This window comes from Ascaphus truei, chromosome 1 (genome assembly GCF_040206685.1).
Source record: "Ascaphus truei isolate aAscTru1 chromosome 1, aAscTru1.hap1, whole genome shotgun sequence".
NCBI classification, from domain to species: Eukaryota; Metazoa; Chordata; class Amphibia; order Anura; family Ascaphidae; genus Ascaphus; species Ascaphus truei.
In genome coordinates, this window is record NC_134483.1 from 472,315,700 (window position 1) to 472,333,083 (window position 17,384).

At 39.8% G+C, this 17,384-nt stretch overlaps 1 protein-coding gene across 8 annotated transcripts in view; it reads left to right on the forward strand.

Moving 5' to 3' along the window:
* Positions 1 to 16,523, forward strand: part of GUF1 (GTP binding elongation factor GUF1) — a 28,991-nt gene extending 12,468 nt beyond the window's left edge. For 7 of the 8 annotated variants that reach the window (XM_075567049.1, XM_075567067.1, XM_075567076.1 and 4 more), the window contains 12 exons: positions 1,736 to 1,819; positions 2,391 to 2,455; positions 2,685 to 2,888; positions 3,920 to 4,059; positions 5,106 to 5,229; positions 6,938 to 7,070; positions 8,056 to 8,199; positions 10,745 to 10,878; positions 11,714 to 11,815; positions 12,919 to 13,038; positions 15,000 to 15,036; positions 15,599 to 16,523. In XM_075567049.1, coding sequence (XP_075423164.1) covers positions 1,736 to 1,819; positions 2,391 to 2,455; positions 2,685 to 2,888; positions 3,920 to 4,059; positions 5,106 to 5,229; positions 6,938 to 7,070; positions 8,056 to 8,199; positions 10,745 to 10,878; positions 11,714 to 11,815; positions 12,919 to 13,038; positions 15,000 to 15,036; positions 15,599 to 15,736 — 1,425 coding nt within the window. In that variant the 3' untranslated portion in view covers positions 15,737 to 16,523. Of the gene's footprint in view, positions 1 to 1,735; positions 1,820 to 2,390; positions 2,456 to 2,684; positions 2,889 to 3,919; positions 4,060 to 5,105; positions 5,230 to 6,937; positions 7,071 to 8,055; positions 8,200 to 10,744; positions 10,879 to 11,713; positions 11,816 to 12,918; positions 13,039 to 14,999; positions 15,037 to 15,598 lie in introns of those variants that run through there. The other variant, XM_075567093.1, reaches the window with a different exon arrangement.
* Positions 16,524 to 17,384: the final 861 nt, after the last annotated feature.

The window sequence follows — 17,384 nt, forward strand, 5'->3', positions numbered from 1 at the left end:
GTGCAGGGGGGGTGATGTAAGGTGCAGGGGGGGGGTGATGTGCAGGGGGGGATGTGTGATGTGCAGGGGGATGTGTGATGTGCAAGGGGATATATAAGGTGAAGGAGGGTGATGTGGAGGAGGGGTGATGTGGAGGGGGGGTAATGTGCAGGGGGATATGCAAGGTGCAGGAGGGGTGATGTGCAGGAGGGGTGATGTGCAAGGGGATATGTAAGGTCACACTCGGTCACAGTCGCACGCTCGGTCACATGCTCGGTCACACGCGCGCACACTCGGTCACACGCGCGCACACTCGGTCACACGCGCGCACTCTCGGTCACACGCGCGCACTCTCGGTCACACGCGCGCACTCTCGGTCACACGCGCGCACTCTCGGTCACACGCGCGCACTCTCGGTCACACGCGCGCATTCTCGGTCACACGCACTCTTGGTCACACACGCGCACACTCGGTCACACGCGTGCACTCGGTCACACGCGAACAATCAGTGCAAATAGGTAATACAGGAGATGTGTGCCGAGCACGCGCATTCTGTCAAATTTATTTGCGTTTTGTCAATGAACTTGTATTTTGATTTTTAATTAAAACATCACCAACACAAATACAATTTCTGTGACAAAAGTCAAAGAAGTTTCACTTACTATGCGCGTGCACAGCACACACAGCTTTTTTTTTTGTTTTTTTTTCAACCTCATCTATGTATCTGAGCTGCTGTTTTAAAAAAAATATATATATATATGCATCAATACAATCTGCACACTGACACGTGATTAGCTAAGTTGCCGATTGATCCGTTCTCCTGTAATCGATTGCTGAAGATTTGGCTCGGGTGTTCTGTATATCACTGTTAGTGCTGCAGAAGATCATGTGACCAGGCAGACACTAGATTGGTGCAGTGCTACAGAGAGGGCAAAAGGGGTGTCTCAGAAGAGGAAGGCAATGAAACAAAAATGCTTGTTACATTAGAATACATTAAAAATGTCTTTAAAAATAGTAGCATTTAAAAAAAAAAAAAAAAACACCTGTAGGATATTGCTTGAACTGCAGCTTTAAGATCATGTAGTGTTTAGGAGACGAAAGAACAAAGGTGTGTGTGTGTGTGTGTGTGTGTGTGTGTGTGTGTGTGTGTGTGTGTGTGTGTGTGTGTGTGTGTGTGTGTGTGTGTGTGTGTGTGTGTGTGTGTGTGTGTGTGTCCTTGTATACACTAATTTTTTTTATTGAGGTTTCCTTTTCCTTTTAAAGCTGAAGGTCCTGCATGAACCAGTGTAAAACACTGGAAGTTTTGACCCCAGCATCTCATTTTTCAGCCATTAGAGGGAGAAATTCTTCTTTCGAGTTTGTTACATTTAGTTGATTGTGTATTCGGCAAATAGTTTACTATGATAACACATACAGTACTACCAGTGAGATAAAGAGGAGGATGAAAATATGGCACAAATACTAACATTTCAAAGTGTGTGTGTGTATGTGTGTATATATGTGTGTATATATATATTTATATTTATATATATGTATGTATCTGTATGTATATATATATATATATATATATATATGAGTGTGTGTATGTATGTGTATATATATGTGTGTGTGTATGTGTATATATACACACACACACACACACACACACACACACACACATATATACAGTATATACATACACACAGTATATATAATTTTTTATTTATTTTTTATTCACATTAAAGGAGAATTTTTAGTAACAGTCTGTGTTCTATAGATCGATTTGAAGAATGCTGACCCAGATAGAGTGGAGAAGCAAATTGAAACAATGTTTGACATGTCAAAAAATGACTGCATTAGGGTATGTATGCAAGTCTCATTTTGTGTATAGACTTATCTGAGTAAGGTTACCTCAAACTAGATGTTTAATCCACAAATGAAAAAAAAAATGTTTTTCAATTTTATGAATAACTGATTTTGACTTGGGGTTCTTGATATGTATGTTACTATTCTTTGCCTCACTTTTTATATATTTATATACAATACAGTTACCGTACTGTATTTCTCTACATTCTCAACAACAAACCAGATGACAAGTTTTACTATATCACATTCTGAACAATGTGTATTGTGTATGTACACCTATTGTCTACTGATTACAGATACAGCCCATCGAGGTTTTGATTCTGAAACTAATTTATTACATATTATGCCTGTTTGATGTGTTTTTATTTGCTTTTTGATTCAGTGTATCCCATGTTATTACACTATTGACAACGAGTTTAACTCGTATGTAAAAATAGTTGTTTGCACAGAATATGCATTCTTTTTTTAAATTCCAGCCACTTTATCTATGCTATGAAAGTTCTATGATCTGGCATTTTGTAAATTCAGAATGTGTTGTTTTTTTTTTTTTTACTCCATTACACTAGATCTCTGCTAAGTTTGGAACAAATGTGGAAAGACTTCTTCAAGAAGTTATTACAAAAATTCCAGCGTGAGTATGTATGGCTTTTGTCCTGCGTTCCACCTTAATCCACTTACCTGACAACTCATACATGACTTGCAGTACAATATATGTTTTCATATGTAAGGCAAAGAGAAGAAAAGTGTTTGTCGGTTGGAATTGTAATGAATCATTGGCTCCTTACAAATCCAAGTGGTGTTGTGTTTTTTGTTGTTGTTTTTTTTAGTTTTTCCCTGTTAAATGCATTTCTTTGTTTCAGACCCAACTTTGACAAAAACAGTCCCCTAAAAGCTCTGTTGTTTGATTCAACATTTGATCATTACAGAGGAGTTGTAGCTAATATTGCCCTCTTTGGGGGGGAGGTTTGCAAAGGCCATAAGATTGTGTCTGCCCATACAGGGAAGAGCTATGATGTCAACGAGGTTGGCATACTTACACCTGATGAAGTGCCTGCAACTAAGCTGTAAGTAGCAGAATTGTATAACTTTTTTATTTTAAATGTTCTGCAAACCTTTTTATTTTGTGCCGGATTACAACTTTACAGTTAAAGCTTTTCTGTTCTACCATTGGTTGCCAGTCATGGCTCTGCTTTGGTAACCCGCTATATAAAGTTCGCAGAAGACCTACTGTAATGAAAGTTAATTTCTGGTCATCAGCATAAGAGCCTTTTAGTAAAGGTTATGAAATAAACTGATGGTTTTGTATTCAATTCGTTACATAATCCATTATTTTTTACCAGGCGTGTATAATGGTTTTAAAGCAGAAATCTCCCGCTCACACCCCATTATTTATTTTTTCTATATATATTCATAAACATAACGGAGGCCTCTGGAGCTATACCATGCTATTCTCAGCTCTAGGGAATCGCTGGTTCCTGAGAAAACTTTTCCTTTTATTTTCTCTCGGGGGGATTTATCCCCATTTAGGAAAACAAAATGGCAGCTGCTAGCCACTACTCTCCCATGGACAGTAGGAAGCTGCAACGTTGTCAGGAAATCTTGGGTTCTACTTTCATTGTACCGGACATTAAAAGGCTAGTTTCTCAGGAACCAGGGGGTTACTAGAGTTGAGAATAGGGCTTGTCTGTTTCAGAGCTTCTCTCCCTGACTCTGATTCTGTGAAAAGGAGGAGGGAGGAAAAAGTGGAGGAATTGCTGCTTAAGAACTGATGCATGCTCCCCTCCCCCCCCCCCTCCCCTTTCAATCTGATTGGGTAGAGGTACGTACGTACGGTGAAGTTACACTGAGGATTATTGTTGTGTATTGCCCTCCTCTCTTAGATATCTAATTTTATTAGGATACATTATGTATCTGTTTATCCAGTAATGCACTTAGGCCGCTAGGTGGAGCTGCGATAACGAAGAATGTAATCAATTTCATACAGCATATTTGCCTTTCAGTTGAATCTTAATAGGTAAAGAGTAACAATGTTGATTTGGGCACTTAAAGCCGCAATAAATTGATTTTAATTTCAGCATAACTATATTTTGTTTAGATATGCTGGACAGGTTGGCTATCTGATTGCAGGGATGAAAGAGGTACAGGAAGCACAAATAGGAGACACATTGTATCTACAAAAGCAGCCTGTGGAGCCTCTGCCAGGGATTAAGTTGGCAAAACCTATGGTATTTGCAGGTGAGAACAAAACAAGGCTGTGTTTGGCTGATCTAAAAAAATTACAATATTTTGGGGTGAAATGTGAGACAAATGCACTTATAGACTGACACATTCTCATGCTTTAAACCTTTTTATATTAAAATAAATTACAATTAACAGTAAATTTGTGCTACTAATGAGGCAATTGCTTAAAACCTATAAGACATGCTGACTTCCCTTGCTGTAATTTTTTCCCCTTGTTTTAAGTTTTATACTGTACGTCTAGTTGGATTCTTTTATCAACTAAATTTTATTTATTTATAAAATGTTTTACCAGGAAATAATACATTGAGAGTTTACCTTTCCTTTTCAAGTATGTAACCTGGGCACAGAGTTATGATGACAGATGATAAATTATTGCATAGTTTTTACCACTGTTCTTGGATTACAATTCCACTTTTGAATATGAGCGCTTCCTACTCCTAAGAGTAACAGAATTGATTTTAGTCTTCTAGTCCAGCGGTGCTCAAACTGGGAGGGGGCGCAAGACTATATTGGGGGGGCACGGGCCGCGCGGCGATTCCAGAGGCCCCGCGCTCTGTAAATTTACTTACCGGCTTCTTGTCCATGCATCTCCATGGCAACGCGGCGTCAAATGCCGCCCGTTACCATGGAGACGTGACGTCAAATGACACCGCGGGTCACGTGACGTCACATGACCCCGCTGCGTCATTTGACGCATCATTAGAGGTGAGGGGGTGCGCGACCGATGAGGCAGCAGGAAAGGGGGGGCACAGGGAGTTTGCGCACCGCTGTTCTAGTCGTCTTTGCTGAAGCAATGACAACTTTTTGGCATCATCTATGATTACTAGAGAATGCAAGTACTATATTACTGCTCAGGGCTAAAACAAATAAAAAGCTGTTTAACTTTTTGTCCTTTTTAAGTTTATAATCTTCTGAATTTTTTTCCCCCCTTTTACTGAACAATGTTTTGTAAAGTATCTTATATAAAAGTGTCCTTTAGACAAATAGCATGGCAGCATTCATACCTATTAACTATATTATTTTTTTCTTATTTCCAAAAGGCATGTATCCAGTTGACCAATCAGAATATAACAACTTGAAAAGTGCTTTAGAAAAATTGACTTTGAATGACTCTAGTGTAACAGTTCATCGGGATAGCAGTCCAGCCCTAGGAGCTGGGTGGAGGTGAGGCTGGTTGCCTAAAAAAGCATGTGTTTCTTGTAACACTTGTAACGTGTATTTCCCCACCCCCAATTGCATATAGAGTGCATGTGAGGGGAACCTATATGTTACCAGGTGTGGTGTAGTACCTGTTAGGCTCACAGGAGGCCTGAGCCTCCGCTAGTGAGAGCCTGGGGTGAATCCTCTGGAACGATCTTACTTACAGCGCCTCCACCTGTGTAGGATTCTAGGAGTGTAGAATGTACCCCATACAGGACCCACATATATTAACCACATACACCAAAGGTATATATAACACAGGTTTACTATATGCAGATAATAACATCACACAATACACATGCATCAACAGTGCATAACATCAGTGTCACCCTGTAACACTACTAAGCACAACTATCCTCTGCCTCGCAGGGCCTTAACCCCACATTGTATTTCCAAAGTCCTCGTACCCAAAAGTCCCAAGAGTCCCGCAACTCCACCCACGTGTGGGATTGCGCTGCCCACTAAGATGAAATGTATAGGTGGTGCACTTGGTGACTTGAATAATACCTGCCCGGCTCTCCTGCAACCGGGTACCGCAGAACTGTGGAAATGGACCCGTCTGTGTCCAGCGCCGAAGCCTCAGCGATGGGGGTCTCCTTCTGAGCAAGCTCACTGCTCAGACAGTCTCTTTCTCTGCTCTGCAGAGAATGATCCACTGCAACACTGACCCTTCTTGTCAGAGCACACAGCACTGCAGATGTGTCCCTAACTAAGCTGACTGCTAACAGGACAAGGTCTCTACCTAAGGGGCCTTCCCTAAAGCAGCCACAAACTGAAGGGGAGTTGGGCCTAGCTGGGACCTAGGGGGTAACCTGGCCTAGTGTAGAAGCACTGCTCCCTACACACACCTTCCCCTAACTTATCCCAGCACCAACTGACACTCTGTCCCTGCCTAGCACACAGCTGAAGGCACAGGGTCCTTATCTAAGGGCCTGTCCCTATGACCACCCACCCTCACTAGTGGGGAGTCAGGGCCTCAACTCTAGGCCGGGGGATTTCTGAAGCTCGCAGCTCTCTGCCCCCCTTCTTTTCCCCACTGTCTCCTTAGCCTAACTGACTCATGTGCTTCACAGTCTGCTTCCTGACTCTGCACACAACAATGTATCCTCCAACAGGAGAAGCTGCAAGCTCTATTGATGGTCTGGCTGCCTGTGACCAAGGTGAAAGTGCAGTCCCCAGAGGCTGCTGGGAATTGTAGTCCTTTATGGCCCTCTTTAACATTTGGGCCGCGTGCGCACACTGTAATGGCCGCCGCTACTCTCCATGGAGCCTGTGCAAACCTGTAATGGCCGCTGCATCGCCCTAACTGCGCATGCGCGACTTCTAGTGGTCCCTGCACTATGGAGCGCCTCTTGTGCCAGTTCTCCCACACTAAAATGGCCGCCCCGTCTGCGCATGCGCGAAATATGGCGGCGCCGTGCCTCCGACACCACCGGGAGAGATGCGCTCGCCCCCGCAACTGCCTTCTCACTGGTGAAGGTAAGGGGAAGAGGAACGGGGAGCCAAAGGGGACCTGGCTACACACTTAAGTAGCCTCTTTAGGACCTCTTCCACGTAACAGATTCTTCTTGTTCGACCATTTCACTGAGTCATTTTCTGGAAGCACATATCTAGGGAAATGATGATCTAATAAAAAAAAAGTCATGACATTTTGTAATATTTTTTTACTCAGGTTGGGTTTTCTTGGGCTTCTGCACCTGGAGGTATTTAACCAGCGCTTGGAGCAGGAATACAATACATCAGTAATCGTGACCGCGCCTACTGTTCCATACAAGGCTATTCTTTCTTCTCCAAAGTTGATAAAAGTATGTTTTTGTTTCAAATAGATAGAGTACATTTGACATTTAAGAGCCCAAAATATGCAGCAGCGTTAAAATGTTTGCTGTTTTTTAAGGAGAAAATGTGTCCAGATAAAATGTGCCAAGGAGTATAAAAGAATGTAATTTGTGACCTGGCACAAATTTCTATTTTTTTTTTTATGCATGACATGGTTTGAAGTGCCTTGCATCATTTATTCTTTTTGTCCTCCATGGATTTGTATGCATTGGAACTGGTTAAGTTCAACTGTCAAACACTGCAACTAAAAGCTTTTGTTTCATGCAAACTCTATTTAAAGGTTGAACCCAGTTTGTAGGATGCTTCGTTCCAACGATGCAAATAACACACGGTCAGTCAAAATACACTTGCTTTTGCATCACCAAACCAATAATCTACAACCGGTATCTGCACCTAAACTGTTCTGTAAAATTGATGTCCCTAAAATAATATGGATGGGGGAGTGCAGATCCCACTCTCAGAACCAAATCAACTTTACTTTTGATGTTCACTTTAGATTCAACATAAGCCACATTACAAATGTTGCACAGTTGATCTCTAAAAGCTCAATCTTCAAATTGCAATGATATTTGGGTGCCCTTTACAATTTTAGTGAGTACACATAACTCAGCAGTGTTTGAACAAGTACACGTATTCATTTGATATTTTCAGACATGGTTGTACTAATATGGCTAAGGGCTTTATTTTATATTGTCCGACCTGGTTGTTTTTGGCCCAAAATCCCCCTTGACTTCTAATGGGATTTTGGGCCAAAAAGAAACCTGAATGGCTGCTTCAGACCATATAGAATTGCCCCCTAAGACTACAACTGGGAAAAAAACATGCTAAGCTGTTTCTAACTTTTTTTTCTCAAAGTTCATGAACAAGTAACACTTATGACTATGTTTTTACTAAGATTGACTTGACAGTACTAAATCTAGTGCTACCATATAATAAGAATGTTTTATTTTGTAGGACTATGGAGCGGAGGAAATAACCATTCTAAACCCTTCTGAGTTCCCTGACAAATCACAAGTATCAAAATATCTTGAGCCTATGGTATTAGGTACCATCATTACACCTGATGAATACATTGGAAAGATTATGGCTTTATGTCTGGTCAGTAAGGTGGTATTTTCTTATTGGAAATGTAAAGTTAAAGCAGCAATTTCTCCCACCCACCACCGAACCCTATATGAGTTTAACTCGTATAATGTTAGTAAATTGCCCTCGACATGTCCTTCCGAATCTAGTATTAAAATGCATACTTTTCTTCTCCTCTAGCACCTGAGGTTACCATGGCAACCTTTAAAATATACGTGTCTCAAGGGAGACCTATATTTTAACCTCCCAGACACTTAATATGGAAAGCTCTTTGTTATGGGAGATCAGAACACTCAACACCGAGATCGCATACACCAGACAGAGCAAGAGGTTAAATTAAAAAAAGGGGGGGAGGTTTTGACTGAAGTCAACAGACACTATACACAGTTCGATACAAACTCACCCAAAACAGGGAATATGGGGGGAATCCTATCTCAACTAGGTGCCAGGCACCACTTCAAAGGCTTACACGGGCAGCTTCCACTCTCCGTCCGCTTTGTGTACCGCAATAGTCCAGGGATGCTATTTGCATGATGGCATGTTCAAATAGCCGCTCGCTTCTACTATGAGCCTCACTTTGGTGTCTCCGGCAAAAACCTCGGATGACACCTACTGCGCTATGACCAGAATAGTCTGTGGACCTGAAGTCAGTAGCTCTTTACATAGGTTTCCCATTCCCATAGAAAAGCATTGAAGACTGGGTGCTGATCAATCATTGTGCGGATGCTGTGAATGGACCAATCACGGAGCGGAGGCTTGTCTGTGATGGACCAATCCAGGACGTGGGAGGTGACCTTGCCTCTAAGACAGTGGGCTTGATAAGGAGTGGGAAATTCAAATTGGCCAAAGAGAATCGTGCCTATGGGGCTCATACCCCACAGCCCAGCCGATATCTCCTGCAGAGATAGGTGCCTCAGACAGAGCCTGGGCTGAACAATGGGTCCAGTCGGAGAGGCATTGTTCCCCAAACCTGAGTCTGCACCCCTTCCCACTCCAAACAATGTATGAAGCACTTCACCTTACCCATTCTGGGTAGCAGAACCCTCTCTTTGTGTGCAGGCTGGCTAAGAGAATTACCAGCCCTGCACACAGACAACAGCAAAAACATTCATCCTAATCTAAACAGTGACATACATAAACCAAATCGCCTTCTACATAGGGATACTGAGTTAAGCACTGAGCATCCTTTAAGACAGGTAGGGGCAATGGCCGGGCTTAATCTTTATTATAGTAGCCGCATTGCCCCTTACTGTCACACTTAACTCCTGTACGGAGCATCAGAGTTAAAAAATAAAAAAACGCTTTAAAAAGAGCAAGAATAGGTCTTGAAGTAAGTGAAAAATGAAAATAAATGGTGCTCAGCGTGGGCTGCTGCTTTAATATTTTTCCAAATAAACTACTTCTGTGCTGTCCCCTTTTGTTGGAATTATTATTATTTTTTTTATAGGTGGGTGCAACTTGACAAATAGAAAAAAAAAGGGGTGATGTAGAATTAGCGCTAATGATATAATAATGAACAGTAAACCCTATATAGGGGTAGTCCTTATGGGGTGTGAGGCAGCCTGGTGGAATACTGATAGTACAATCAGAGATGAAACAAAGTCAAAAAAGAGATACAGGTGCCGGTATCTCTTTTTTGTCTTTGCAACTTGACAAATACTGTAAATGCAAAGCATTATTCTGAAGCCTCTGCCTTTTGTGTGAAAATGTAATTAATACTGTCACGGCCCCTTTTATTCTCCAACATCTCCGGTTTGTTTGGGTATTTTTTTTCGAATGCCACGCACTTCACCGCGTTCATGCCGCATTCATGCCGAGACAGCGCCAATAGTACTGTAGTTATCAGTGAAAGTTTGTATACAGCACGCCGCCCATATAAAGTTGCACGCACCTGTACTGTAATCATTTAGTAACACAAATATTCTGCAGATTCTCCCATACAGCTGTACAAAATGGCTGGAAATTCTCAGAACATTTCGGTGATCAGTAATCTTGCCCAATGTAACCTGATGCTTGACATTTATCACGTTTGTTTCAGTCATACTGTTATCATGTTTTGACGAAAACCTAGAATATTTGCAGCATTCTCAAACTTTGTGCCCATAAATACCTTACTGAAGTAAATGTGAAATGCTGCAGTATCATTTGGGATAGATATATATGTAGCATTTGTTACTCATTCTGTGACGTTTTTTTTTTATATTTATATATGTGTGTGTGTGTGTGTGTGTGTGTGTGTGTGTGTGTGTGTGTGTGTGTGTGTGTGTGTGTGTGTGTGTGTGTGTGTGTGTGTGTGTGTGTGTGTGTGTGTGTATATATATATATATATATATATATATATGTATGTATATGTGTTGGCTTTATCGTGCCCTAAATACAGATGTAGCCAACATTGCTGCTCTTATAGCTACCAGATTTAACGCGTCAGATTTGACGTTGGCTCCATTTAAACAAATGGCAAATTGCGTTTATCGAAATGACTCACGCATGTCATTTAAAGCAGCATTTGTGCAACTTGGACATGCTGGTGGGTGCAATAACTCTGTCTACATTTCCTTAGTCCCGACGTGCAGTTCAGAAAAACATGGTGTACATTGATGATCACAGGGTCATGATGAAATGTCTGTTCCCTTTAAATGAAATTGTGGTGGATTTTTATGATGGCCTGAAATCCCTTTCATCTGGATATGCTAGGTAAGTTATACTACCACATTAAGTGTGCAAAAAAAAACCATACTGATGGGGTGAAATTTGCATGTGTTTTTATTTCTCTTTTTTTTGTATTTAAATAGTATTCATTACATAAAGCCATTACTCCCCCACACAAAACTAAATGTGATACAAAACCACAAAACCATATGGACACATGTCAGATATGTTGTAATTTCTACATAATTTTGCTTCTAATTATTTTAGATTGTAAGCTTTTTGGGTAAGACTTTCATTTTCTGTGTTAACTTTAATATTTGTTGCTCTTATCCCAGTTTTTATTTTCCTGCATTGTTTTATCTTATTTATGCAGTTTGTTTTATCTATGCAAGGCAGTGTATGTGTTTTGGCTCGGTGTACATGTATGCATACGTATATCTAATCGGATGAATGTTGACTTGTCAAATTGTAAATACAGTTGCCATATTAGAACGACAACTGGACTACAGCCGTATCCTAGATAACATAGGTAGTCATGAACTACATGCAGTAACATAGGTCCTAAAAAGAAAGAAACCTGTGTCTAAAGAAAGCACACTAAACTTGTTTTGGAAAAAGTTTAATTGCTTCTCCGTATGTTTTTGGTTCAATAAACAAGGTCTTTTTTTGTATAGTAGTTGAAAGTACAGTTTCATTGCAATTCCAATATTTTTATGCATACATCTACACTTTCTTCTGCCATTCTAATAATTATGGATGCCGAAATAAATACAAATAGAGGCCTAATATTTTAGAATGGACAACAGAATTTACATTGGTATGAATTACTGTAGATAGAGAATTTACGCAGTTTTGTGCATGATGTTGATGTTTTTGTTAGCTTTGATTATGAAGATGCAGGCTATCAGCCAGCAGACCTTGTGAAAATGGATATACTGCTTAATGGACGCCCTGTGGAAGAGTTGGTGACTATTGCACACAAGTAAGTCTACTGTATATACAGCTTTTTTAGTTACTAGAATAGTCTTTGCTTACTCTACTGTTTTTTGTTTTTATGTGTGTACATTTTCTTAGATCTGAGTTGACCCTTTATCTGATGAAATCATTGCCCTGTGTGTTTAAATGTTCCGTATACACACCGCTCTGATGCTTTTAAAATCCTTGGCTGAACAGATTTATTTTTTATATAACATTGTTTTGAAAAACACATTGGTTAAAAATATTGATTTGTTTCCTAGTGCCGTGAAAGCAAAGTGTTATGACTTGAAAGCTGCAATGAGAGGAAATTGCATAGACTGGCTATAATACATAAGACAGTTGACTCTATATTGAAGGGCGGGTCATTTAGAGCACGGGTACTCAACTCCAGTCCACAAGCCCCCCCCAACAGGTCAGGTTTTCAGGATATCCCAGCTTCAGCACAGGTGGCACAATCGGAGGCTCAGTTGAGGACTGTCTGATTTGAGCCATCTGTGCTGAAGCTGGGATATCCTGAAAACCTGACCTGTTGGTGGAGGGGAGCTTGAGAACTGGAGTTGATCATCCCTGATATAGAGTGTGATAGCAACCCATGTTCACTCAAAGCACACGTGATCAGTGCTTGTATTTCAGCTGATTTAGTCACGATATAACATAATAATTTTCTTGTTCAAATAAGCCATACAGATGCAGCATACTGTATGTTATTGCACCTGTAGTCTATTGTTCAGGTAGTGAACAGGTTTTAAGAACTGTGTTAGGAATACAAAGAAACTATTATCTTTTTAGATGGAAACATGTTTGTGGCTTTGTTTGCAACTCTGAAAAATAAAATCTTTAGAAACATTTACTGCACATAGCTAGGTTGAGTCAGGTAAACTAGCAAGAAGGGGAGAATAAAGAGAACAAACAATTTTCATCCATTGCACACAGCACCTTTTTTGTATTTTCCTGCTTATAGTATGTAAATACGGCCCTCGATGTTTGAGGTTTTTTACTAACATACATATTTGCATATCTCATTGACTAGGCAAACTACAAATATATTTATATGAAATTCTTAAACTTGGTAGGGCACACTTACAAATGCAATTTCCTTTTTCTTAGAGAAAAGGCCTATCTCGTTGGTAAAACAATGTGTGAAAGACTACGAGATTCTATACCCAGACAATTATTTGAAATAGCCATTCAGGCTTCTATCGGCAGTAAGGTCATTGCGAGAGAAACGTAAGTATTAAAGGGCAGTGTACAATGTAGTTGTTAAATTGATTGGAAGATGTTGCTTAGTTTAGCCATAATCGGGCAAATCACTATTTGTCAGAGACAGTACTGGACAAAACCTTTGGCCAGCAAAATTAACAATGTTTGTTTGTACTGCATTTATTGTCTTTTGTGCCAGTGAATTGTTTGTACTTAATGAAATGTAAAAAATAAAACTGTAATGATTCTGTTCGGTAAATCTGGTCACTGAAACATTGCGAATGCTGATACATTCCTTCCTCCACTTCTAACTAAATGCTTTCTGTTGTAACTTTCATACTTTGTCTTTCTGCCCTTCTTTAAAATTAGATCATTAGTAGAGATGGTAGGATGTTAGCAAGAAATGTAAAGTACTCTGCCATGTAACATTGTGAGCCAAATGCCAATATTTTCATCTCCGGCCACCCCCTGGTTTCTGAGATACTTACTGGGTTTAAATCTCGCTCAGCTGACAAACCTTGGTCCAATAGGAAGCTGCAACATCATCGGTTGTGGCTTCCTATTAGGTTGTCATTTGAAATACCTTTTACAAATAAGAAAGTAATACTGGGAACTTCTCCAGTGCAGATGCAACTGCCGGTTGTTGACTGCTTGCCAAGGAAAATCTGTGACCATCTCACAGTAACTCATGAGATGGTTCAGAGTCGGCTGTAATATGGAACTCGCAGCCCAGTAGGATTCACACAGAGGGAGTCACATTCAAATGCAGGGACCCGCGATGTGTTAATCCGATGGACCTTTAGTCTTGCTGCTGTAATGTTGTGGTGTGTGACGGGTTTAAGTGCAGACTGTAAGTATCTTGGGAACCAGGGTGGGGGGCAGGAGGGTCACAGAGCTGAAACTAATGGTCCTCTGGAGAACCCCCCAGTTCCAATCTTGGGTTTAACAAACAAAAAATGTGGTTTGTTTCGGTGAATTGCTCCTTTTTAACCCTTTACGTGCGGAGGGGTCGTAGGGCCAGAGTGCCATGGCCCTCCCAGCACAGTGCGGTCACATGACCGCTTTCATTAGCAGTCAGGTGACCACAGTGACCATTTTAGAGGAAACGGAAGAGGGGTCCTCCCTCGGTTTCCTCACTGGTTAGTTTTGCATGACTGCTTTTGTTGCACTATTGCCCTAAAAGTCACAGCTAGCAATCTAGCCTCTATGAGACAATCACATTTGGGCTTCTGCAGAAAAGAGACACCTTTCAATCTTGCACGAGATGTCTAGCTGTGACTTTCCAGGCAATATTATATCAAATCAAGTGAAAAGTGTATGCAAATTAGTGCTAAATTGTGAGATTTCTATGCATGCATAATTTCTAATGAATGCTGGGACAATACTAGGATTTTTACTTTGTCAAATTGCAGTCGGATTTTTGATTTTGCAATATCAAAGTTTAATAAATGCCCCTAAGCCTCATTGTGTTTTAACATACTGAAGAGTATAGGAGACTTCCACAAGTTGGGTATTGCTAAAATGAAGTAAGCCCTGTTAGAAGCTGGAGGATTGTGTGACAGGTCTATCCAGTATTCATGGGGTTGAAAGAACACCGACTTTCAAAGGTATTTAAAACAAAATGTTTAAAGGACCTTTATTCAGTATATACAAAATGGCTGCTGACAAGTCGGTTGAGCACTACTGTGTTATAGGAAAACATTGGTGATTATATCTGCAATTGGCAATAGCATTCCATATACATAAGGTGTACTGTAAAGTACATACTGTACATGAGGAATAATTAAGTTGTGATAAATGTGAGATTCTGTGCTGAATTGTCGCTAAGTCTCCAATAATGTTTTTCTATGTAGAAGAAGCTATAGATGAACTGTCAATAAGATCAGTGAGATCTTTGTGTGTGCATATCTGTGTATATTCACACAGTATAAATAATGTGTTTATTATGTGGCATTTTATTATAGATATTTATATATTTTCTTTTTCAGAGTGAAAGCATACAGAAAAAATGTCTTGGCAAAATGTGTATGTATAGCATTTTAACCTTTTTTGTGTGTTTTCAAATAATTTTTCCAAAAAATAGATTTTTACTTTCTCCTGTCCATATAGTTAGAGGCAGATTTTGTCAGGCGATATTATTATTATTATTATTTTTTTAGTTACAAATACTTTATTAGAAACTTCTGTTATATATAGTGGCGCTATCTTTTCTGTAACATGCAATTAGCCAATTAAAGGTTGTAATAACGACTCTTATGGCGCTTAGGTAAAACTCCTTATCACCAAATGTGTAAATGGAATCAAACCCAACATCAGTCCTCTTTGGACTTGCACATCCAGCTCAATTGTATGGTCGTGAGAACTTCAACAGCATGCTTTTCTAAATATGTATCAACTTCAATTAAATATATACATTTATAACTGTAACCTCCATTACAAAGATTGGTTTCTTTAAGTATTTCATTTTTTTATGAAGACCACCTAATGTTGTAATATAAGGAATGCGATAGTCAGCAACTTACCTTTTTGTTCATTGGATAGATCTTTAGGCGCGTAAGAAGTTAACATTTGGGTTTTGTTTTGGCAGTATGGAGGTGATATAACAAGAAAAATGAAGCTGTTAAAGAGACAAGCTGAAGGAAAGAAAAAAATGAGGAAAATTGGCAATATAGACGTGCCAAAAGACGCCTTTATCAGTGTGTTAAAAAGACAGCCAGACAAGTAACGAGGAATACATTTACCAGCCCTTAATTTTTAACCGGATGCAATGCTTAAATATCTACTTCATTTCAATTTTCAGACCGAATCAGCTGCTCCCAATTTTTGGCATGCTTTATGGTCTCGGTAGTAGCAGCAGCAGCAGCATCAATGCTAGGTTGAACACTCCACCTGTGCTAATCACACTAACTGGGATTCACTAAGCCAGATCGAGCCATGATCCCAATTTATTGGAACTTTGTGAATCTTCCCCCACTGTGCTGTATGTGCCTGAGATTTTCATTAAATTGTATCCCCCTCTAATTTTTGTATACATGTATAGTTGTATTCTGTATTTAACCCTTTGTATCCGAACGGTTAGCCATTTTTCTGGAATCCTTAAGCAAAGCCTTTTTATCATTGTATATTCTGCATTGCTGACTATCCACTGACAAAATCAGAATACATGTTACTTGTGTCGCGACTGATAAGGCTTCAACCGAGCAATGCGTTTATAGGTCCCACCGGCATTAAATAGGTTGATATGCAATTGGTTTATTGTTGGTTAGGCAGAACTGGACAAAAATTACTAAGCAACCTAAAAAAAAAAAGTACAAGTATTAAGATGTAATAAAAATATATCACAAAATATTCTGGGAGAGATTCAATTGTAGAAAAATACAGTTGTAAGTGAGTCAATGACAATGAGTATAACGTGAAATAAATGTATACAAGGTACATTCATGTTTACGTTTGTACTGTGCACATCTGTAATCCAAAAATATTTTATTCATGCATTAAAATAAAGAAAATGTGTATTTGTCCACACAGTACTTGCCTCCACCTCTGCCAGTCTCTCTTTTTCTTCTGTAGAAGCTAAGCGCTGGAAAGATGGAAAGACGATGCATGTAGAAGAACAGTGTCTCGGGCAATCTCTGCTTTCCAAAGTCCGCACAATGCCTTGGGTAGCGTTATGCAAGGTGAAACTTCTGCAAGCAGAGCAGTGAGCTATCAGTATAACGCCATTCACCTTGGAATACAAATAGTCCTTCAATATTTTGACTGCATAGAGCCATATCTAATAAAATATCAGATAAAAAATCACTGGCACTCCAATAGAAATTGAATAATGAATAGGTGCATGTCCCATATAAATAATAAAAGTATACATTACCGCATAGCAGCAAAAAGGGAGACAGCACTCAGCACCACCCTGAGGAAGATCCCCCTGTGGGATCGAAACGTTGGAGTTATGTGCTGTATTTAATACATTTATTTTCATTCACCTGAGTGCTGTCTCCCTTTTTGCTGCTATGCGGTAATGTATACTTTTAATAAAATATCAGAATATATTTAATTTCTCAAAATAAGTTTCATTTTTTTATTTCTTCCACGTGAAGGCCAGGTTTAATGGGTGTCACACTAAGTAATTATTTGGGTTTAAAGCGGCAGTCCAAGCTGCTGTAGTTTTTTTTTTTTATATATTTATTTTTCCCCTTTTCTTAAGATGTGCATCAATACAATCCACACAATAATTAATTAGCTAAGTTGCCGATCAGCGAAGATTCGGCTTGGGGGTTCACTTAATGGCTTCCAGTACAGCAGAAGAGGACCAAAGATGCAATGTTCTGTGGGGAAGGTTATGTGATCAGGCAGTCATTAGATACAATTGGGCA